The sequence below is a fragment of the Diadema antillarum genome, unplaced genomic scaffold (assembly GCF_040938485.1).
Source record: "Diadema antillarum isolate AM-2024a unplaced genomic scaffold, OU_Dant_1.0 seq00000392_RagTag, whole genome shotgun sequence".
Classification (NCBI taxonomy): domain Eukaryota; kingdom Metazoa; phylum Echinodermata; class Echinoidea; order Diadematoida; family Diadematidae; genus Diadema; species Diadema antillarum.
The window spans coordinates 1,347,751-1,356,719 of NW_027271387.1; the positions used below are offsets into that span (position 1 = coordinate 1,347,751).

The 8,969-nt window shown below is 36.0% G+C and overlaps 1 protein-coding gene across 1 annotated transcript in view; it reads left to right on the plus strand.

The window, feature by feature from the left end:
- Nucleotides 1-1,257, plus strand: part of LOC139731987 (RRP12-like protein) — a 30,099-nt gene extending 28,842 nt beyond the window's left edge. The window contains exon 28 of the mRNA XM_071642860.1: nucleotides 943-1,257. Coding sequence (XP_071498961.1) covers nucleotides 943-1,036 — 94 coding nt within the window. The 3' untranslated portion in view covers nucleotides 1,037-1,257. The remainder of the gene's footprint in view (nucleotides 1-942) is intronic.
- Nucleotides 1,258-8,969: the final 7,712 nt, after the last annotated feature.

Genomic DNA, 8,969 nt, shown 5'->3' on the forward strand with positions numbered 1-8,969 from the left:
GCTAGTTTCATTATGTCTTAGTAAGTTTTGATACAAAAGTAAACAAATTCCACAGAAAGCTATGCTGTTCCATCATTAAACTTTTCAAATTCTGTTTGAAAAAAGGAAAGTATGTCACATCACACACAACGTGTATTTTCACTTGGAATATGAACAGCGGTATACTTTCATGAGTAATCCAAAAGATGATTATTCAAACTAGATGAATAGCTCATTAATTCAGTAAGTTATCATTTCCTTTATTATTAGTTCTGTTTGCAGGTTATGTCATAGTGGAAGTAGTGTTATATTTTTCCATCTTGTTCTGATTATTTGTATTGTCCTCACTCAGTGATGGAATGCAGGTTGCATTAACCCGTTGAGGACGAGTTCTGAGTATACTCGGGCAAGTGTCTATGGGAAATGCGTGTTGTATCAAAATCAACCCGTCCTCAATGGGTTAATATCGTTTTAGCTTTTGTAGTACATTGGCTCCTGACTTCTACACTTTAAGGGAATTGTATAGTTTTGGTTGAGACCTAATTTCAGGTTTCTAACATTTTTTTGTGAGATAATGAGAAACATCTAATGAAATGTGAAAGAGCATGTAATTCTATGAGGAATTCAACATTTATTTGATGGAAATTGGTTTTGAAATGGCTGAGATATCCAAAAAAGAGCGATTTTAATAAAGTGTGGGACCCACACTTTATTACGATCGCTTTGTTTTGCTGTGCTTTCTTTGGGAGGATGTTTCAGTCATTCCAAACCCGTTTTTCATCAAATAAACTTTGAATTCCTCTTAAAATGGTATGCTCTGTACTATATCATAAGTGTTTTCTTGGTATCTCGCAAAAAGTTAAAAGCCCAATTCTCATCTCCACCAATACTGTACCATCCCTTTAATATATATTCTTTTTATACCAATGAAATTTTCTTTTTTGTCTTCTCTACTTCTTTCAGGACGAAGAAAAAGGCATCTGGGCAGTGGGCAGCTATGGGCAAGGCAGCAAAGAAAGGTGCCCTCAAAGGGAAGAGAAACAAAAAGAAGCATTGATGAGGACATCTGAATGACCTCCGTGGAGTTGGATGATACTCAGACTTCAGATTATGATACTTTGACGGTATGAATGAATTGGATCTTCGAACAAAAATGGACGAGTGTGCTCCTGAAAGGTGTTGCAGTGAATTTCAAGAAGCAGCGGCTGTGGTGTGCGAGCTGATATGATTCAAACTGTGATAAGACATCAGCACTCCATGGCAAGACATTTGATAACATCCCCCCCCCCCCTTTTATTTATTCATATTCTTTTAATTGTTGTTGTTTACTGTATCTTTTAACATTTTGTGTGAATTCCAGCCAAAATTTTCTAACAAGAGAGAAAAGTGACTGAACACGACTGCAATTGGTAGGGAAAAACAAAAATCTGCTGAGGGGTATGCATAGTGTATGTCAATGGATATGTTGCAGTGTTTTTATAGAATCGTTTGCACAGTAAATGGTGTTTCACTGTACATTATTTCTTTGTGATCATTTTAGGAATATTGTAGCCATTTGGTCATTTTATGTTAATGTGGTGATGTTAAAATGTGAAGAATTTCCTCCTTTACTTCAAAGTGAAATAGTGACTCAGTATGCATCGTATTGCTTGACTGTGCCTGTTGCTCAGTGGAGGGATAGTGTGCAATGTAGAAGTGATGTCAAAGTAGCTGTTTGGAATAAAACTGAGAACTTTTTTTTCACCACCACAGGGGGTTTGTAAATGTTTTGGCGGAGATGATGTCTATTTTCTCCATTAAATCACGTCACAAATTTGATTCCGAGCAGTCTGCATTTTAACCTGTTGTATACTGACATACAATGAATTATGTCTGACGTGCATGGAATTTTTTTAGTGAACAGGTTGATTTGAAAATGAAGACATGACAGTCAAATTGCAATGTCACAAGAAACCTCAGGAAAGACAAGGTTACAAGGTCATCAAGCCATGCTGAGGGACAAAAAGTGCGTATGGGGGCCCCCATACATGTTGGCAAGCGTGTAAGCATTACATCCCACGTCCTGCGTAGCATGCGATTTTTTGTCAGGCCAGTCAGGCAGGCTGGTATGTGGTACGCGTGCCATGAGCTAGAGCTATGCGCTTCTTGATAAAAAGAAAGGAAATATGTTTCAGGAAGTGGATGAGCTATTTTAGAATTATTTAACAGGAGTGAGAGTGTAGTCAGTACATTGACAATGTCCATACATTGCCATAATGCTTTTTCTTTTTTCTTTTTTTGAACTGTTGGGGCTGTTCAAAGACTTTCTCTGCTCAGGTGTTTGCATTTATGTACACAATTCAAAAGAAAAAATTGTCCTAGCTGCCCTACACTGTGCACTTGGCTTTAAAAGCTTAGATGGGCTTTTAGCTAGTGATTTGGCCTAATAACACTAATGTGAGGACTTATTTTCGTAATTACCAGTATTACTCCTTCATATGATTATCTAGTTGCATGCAATGAATAGTCGGCAATATACTCTATACCAATGGGGACTATAAAAAATGTATACGCATGGAATTACTGCATGTGATTTAAACTAATGCAAAGTATAGAATTAAATATGTATGTCATGTAACTGGGAGGTTATATTTTTTTTTCCAATGAAAAAGATGATGCATGGAATATGAAAGCATAAATGTATACACATACACATTATTTGGTTGAAGTGTGATAACCTACGATCAAGATGTGTACTTTTAAGTATGTAGGCAGAGTTGAATATTTTTTCAGTTTTTATTTTGTCCCTGTAAAGCACACTAGTTTTGCTCTTGTAAATTGTTGTATGACAATTGTCAAATAAAATGATAAAGATTTTATGTTCAGAATGTGATGCAGGGGGACATTGTGTGATTGATATACAATTGTGTGTGTGTGTTTGTGTATTCGATGTGGATGGCAACTCCACACTGGTAAAAACAGGAAGTATGCGATGACACTAGATAATTCATGTCTAGACATCCTGACCTGGTGATCATTAATGATAAATGTTTTGTCCATTTTTATATAAAAACAAAACAAATCAAAACAAAACAAAAAAATCTTCCATCGAAAACATTTAACATCAGAAAGATATTCTGTGTTAAGATGTGTACCAGGTCAATTTCATGTATAGCAAGCAATTCAAGTATTTTTTCCTTCTTTTTTTTTTTCTTTTGCTAACAAGCCCAAGGTAATCATACTAAGGAAGTACTAGGCGAGGTTGCCTAGAACCTCCTTGATTACACCACTCTGAGTTTCTATGATGTATATACATGTAGTATGAAGGAGATCAGAGTAATCAAAGATCAAATGTGTTGGGAAACAAACTGCTGAGATGGACTAGGTAAAGGTTCACAGGATTCTATGTATAACGTGTACATGTATTTGCATTTTACATTTGTTTCTTTCTTTCTTTCTTTCTTTGTTTCCCAGTGGTATACAGAGTACCAATATGTCTCTTTTTATTTGATTTATCATTATTATTTATTTATTTTTTAATGAGAGTCTGTTTTGGCCAACAGCATGACAAAATTACGAAATTTACCTACAGCATATTTTCCCTTTCGCTGAATTCTTTATGCATGTGGCGGAAATGATTAAGAATCATAGGGGAAGGGAGAGAGAGAGAGAGAGAGAGAGAGAGAAAGGAATGGGTAGATGCATGTTGAAGTGCAGTGATGATTGCATTATATGAAATGAGTGATGTTATTATTCCAAAGTTAAACAGAAAATGGAATCGGATTCGTTGTTACGAAGGTTTGCCATTTCGGAACACACAAGTATACTATAGTAGGCCGACCTAGATGTTCGTTAATCCGAAAATAAAATACAATTGATCCAAACATTTATGCTGTTATTCCGAAGGTTCGTAATTCAAAAGATGAATTAAGGTTTGCTCTTCCATAGGCTCATTGATCCAAAAATGAAATATAGTTCGTTATATTTTTGCGAATCGGAAAGTGGAAGAAAAAAACGGTTGTTATTTAACTTTTGGAAGTACGAACTGTACTTAGTTTTTTGTTGTTTTTTTTTTTAACGAGCCTCCGGATTAACGAATCTTTGGAATAATGAACTGAAACCACATGAAACTATTAGCAATTTCATTAAACATGGGTCCATAAAGACTGAGATAAGCAAGGTTACTTTGAAAACGAGATTGTTAGATGATGATAGAGTAGATGGAATAGCACTGTCAAGGTGGTATAATTATATACTGTGTGCTCCCGTTTTAACTTAACACGATTATAACAAAAATCTCTTTCTAACGAAGTAGAAATCCAATTCCCAAATTGTTTATCTATATACATGTAAGTATCTATCTTAATTTTTTTTTGTACTGTTTGGCTATAACAAAATTTCGATATAACAACTTCGTTGTAATGGGAGTAGCCAGATATATATCGAGAGAGGGACAAAAATGATAATCAATGAGAGAAAGGAAATTTGACATGACAAAGCTAGGACGAGAGGCACGTATAGGCCTACTACTGGCTCTTGTGACCCTTTTTTGTGCTAGGCTCTTTGTAGTGTGCACGGCTTACAACACTGGGATTTTCTGCGCCAATCGGCGACGCAAAGCAAATATATAAAGCACTTTTAGCTCGAGTGTTGCCTCGAACACCTACACAGGGACCGCGGAACTACTGACAGAGGGCGGGCATCCCAATGATCATCGCCCCCTCCCCCCCCCCCCCCCCCCCCCAACACACACACACACACACACATGAAAAAACGTTCCGCGGCCATGTTATATGAACATTATTACCCTGATGGGTACATGGGACGGGCGTTGGAAACATTCCAGCATAGGTCGAATTACAAATGAATAGATGAATGAAAGTGACAATTATCGAGAATATATTATATCTGTAGACGACAAACATGACAAAGAAAACAGAATACTCTCCTGCATTTGATTCACAAACATACACAGAATGATGAGATGGGATGGGCTTTGAGAGGTAAGACCAAGGGCCACCAAAAATGATGTCGGGGGCCAGCAGTAGTGGCCCGATCGGGCAACTAAGATTCAAAATGGATTGCTAGCTGTGTCTCTTTGTAGTTTGTGCCAATTCATTTTCCTTTTTCCGGGCCACCAAAAATTTGAAATTACTCTGACATTACAATGGCCTAAACGAGCCACCCGAGAGAGAGAGAGGAAAAAAAGTTCGTCGAGCCCAGGCGTCGAGCCTATAGGGTAAAAGCATGGATCTATATATCCATGGTATGAAAGGGTATAACATTAATTCATGAGTTCACGAACCCTGTGTCGCAACCTTTTTTCTCTTTTAAACTGAGCAAAGGCACGAACTCTAGACTGATTAATCATCGCAAGTTTGTAAAGCGGCGTGTAGCCATTAACGACGTTTCCACCCTTGTATCTGGCCTCCCCTTCGATTTGTTTTAGTCCAGACACGTACCTAGCGGTGATTAACCGTGTCTGAAGATCAAGGTGATGCCTAGCTGTGTGTCAGAGGTGCGTTGTGGGATTGCATTATGTGCGGTATGAACCAGCACAGTGACATTTCTACCGGGAATACGTGACAAAATTTTCTTCTGAAAACCCCGAGGAACCGGATCAAGCACGCCTGTGAAAAATGCATGGCAATGACAATAGTCTATAGGTAGTTCTAGGCCTACTTGGTCAATATTCGTTCCAACTTCACTCTAACTTTTGTCTACACCGTACACAAAACAAAAAACAAAAGCTACAACCTAACAAAGAGAGAGAAAAATAAAACATTTTTATAAGTACCACCTCATCACTGTAAAAAGATTAAACAATCATGCCAAGTAAAGAGAATACAAAAATAAATATTTGTTTTTCTCCGCGACATCATTTCTGGAAGTCTTTTTTATATTTTTTCAAATAATAAATCATCGCGCATGGAGTGGTGCCCCCCCCCCCCCGAATATCAGAGGAGCGTATTGTTTAACCAACGATATAGGCCTACTTTTCCGCAAGAGCAATAATACATGGGAGGTGGTCTCATCTCCCTGATAATACACATATGGGCCTCGAGCTATTATTCATTCATGTCAAAAATGACCAGTTTGTGAACCTCCAGGGGATGGGAGGAGGAGGGAAAGGGGAGGAGGAGGGGAGGAAAGGGGAAGTCATTACGAAGAGGAACGATCATTTCAGAAAGAGCGCCACTGAGCAGCCGCAAGATGAAGGGCGAGTTCAGTTGTAGGTCAGTTCACATACAACTAATAATTTGCAATAAAGATCAGAACCACGGACTTTTCGAAGCATGGATTAATCTGTTGATTGGAAGAGCTGTTGAAATAGGCTAAAGTGGTAATTTACATATTATGATTTGAAAGTGTTTAATGAACTGCTTCTGTTCATTTGGTTGAAAGGAATATATACTAGTATATAATTATAGCAATAATAATGTCACAATAGAGGAATGCATTAAATGCCAATTGCCTTGACTTTAATACGAAATCCGAATTTTCGGGGGCCTCCCCTTCGTCAGGGATGACAGTGCTAGTATATATATATATATATATATATACAATAATAATAATAATAATAATAAATATCATTTATAAAGCGCTTATTACAACGTTTCTAAGCGCTGCAGAAAAAAAATGGAAAAATCGATTCAATTATGGAATATATACAAATTGTGATACGATGAAACGCAATACAAGATACAAAATACATAAAATGAACATTGTAAGTTATAACTTAAAGAACGAACTTAACATATATACAGACTGCATATAATAAATCAATACAAATTACATGGCATGAGAGAACAGATGGGTTTTGAGTAATGATTTGAAGGAGTCTACTGTATATATATATATATATATATATATATATATATATATATATATCTATAATATGATACATACATACCTGCATACATACATACATACATACATATATACATAATGACACGCAGAGCTCGACATTATACCGGTGACCAGGTGACCCGGCGGCCTGGTTGCCCTGGGCCACCAAAAATTGATGTCGGGCCACCAAACTTTAAAAAAAGGGGCTATCTCTTCGTGGTCCGAACGGGCAACAATATAGAAAAAAAAAGTTCACGTCAATACATCATAAATAACTAAATCATGCATACAACATACACGTGTAATACACACTTATGATATACATAGATTATACACATATATTGCAAATTCATAGACATTATTATCATTGATATTATTATTATTATTAATATAACTATCATATATATCATTATTATTATAATTATTGATTATTATTATTATTAGTATATTATTATTATTATTAGTAGTAGTAGTAGTAGTAGTAGTATATTATTATTATTATTATTATTATTATTATTATTATTATTATTATTATTATTATTATTACTATTATTATTTTTATTATCATCATTATTATTATTATTTCGTGTTATACAGGGTGGCCCCGTCAGTACTCTACTGTTTTTCATAACAGGGGGCACTGTATAAACACATAGGTCTACTTACAAGATAACAATCACAACAAATGATATAAACATAACTCAATACATAAAACAGAACGGAAGAGTATTCCATGAAAATGGGAAAATGAGGAATGAGACTAAAAGTAACAGTTTGCAACCAGGATTTGAACAAAAATAAATCCAACTTAATGACTGAGTTTATAAGAAAGTGTATGCATGTATATGGAGAGATCCACTGAAAAGCAGAGCTTTTGCTTTGTTGACCCCTCAAAAAGAAAATCTGCGATTTAGAAGAAGAAATATTACTGTAAACATAAAGTTAAATGTTAAGTATTGTAAAGTATAAGGTATATAGAAGACAAGAAAGATATTGGTATGCAGATTCAGAGGCCCCAAGAGAAAGACAAAACTCAAAGGATATAACAGTACTACGCAAACCGAACAGATTATGAAACCAAAACAGGACAAGAAGCTGAAGAAAGCAGAGGTTCTGAAAGAGAAATATACAGCAAACATTGTTTATTTTTCTAAAAAAACATTGTTTGTTTGGGTTTTTTTTTCTACAGGTCTACTATTATCACTTCGGTCAAAGGTTAAGTTTCGATTAGAGTTCAATTAAAACGTGGCGGTTAGTTTCCCCAGTATCGATTCATTAATGAATTATTCATCAATCAATCGACAGCAAAGAGATCCGGGAACGCATAGCAGTACAAATCTTATTTATATATCTTTATACAAGTATCAAAAAGCACAGTTACAAGTAGTCATGTATAAGATATACTAAGTACATGCGTGGCAATAGGTAAAACAAACATGTGTACATAATATAGTCAAGATTTTTTTTTCATTTATATATAAAGTTAATTCTTCTATTCCATTTTTATTTATTTAGACCTCGCCTACACCTATTTTGGGGATAGGGTATACGCCTACTATCAAACTTCTGTAAGCGTTTACTTATAAATCTCCTAATCATCATCATTATCATCATCATCATTATCATCATCATCATCACCATCATCATCATCATCATCATCAACATCATCACCATTCCGTCATCATCGCTGGGCTGTGTTCACAGTCATTTTCTGCACATTCAAACATGGCTGACAGAGTGATTTCGTGCAGTTTTGCACATTGTATGACCAACTCAGTACACAGAGGCTCGTGGTTGATATGGGGAGGTTGCTGCAAGCTACCCCACCCTGCCACACACAAACACGCAGCGAAGACGCACTGGGGTGGGATCACGCAATTTGGGGTCGTCATATTTTACGGGGGAACCCCTCTATCTATAGAATAGTATGTTACTTATGTAGCTCGTCCAGTTTAAATGAGGCATTTCTACCATATAGCACCCAAATGAATCATTATATAATCCATAATTGTATTTTCAATGTGCTAAAAACTCGAATTGTACGAAATGAATGAAAAGTACAACGAGGTGGTGGAAGTTTGAATATCTACATCTTGTCTTGTACGTGGTCCCCGTGTTTAATACGGAAGCAAAACACGTAACGTCACACGTAAACAATAATC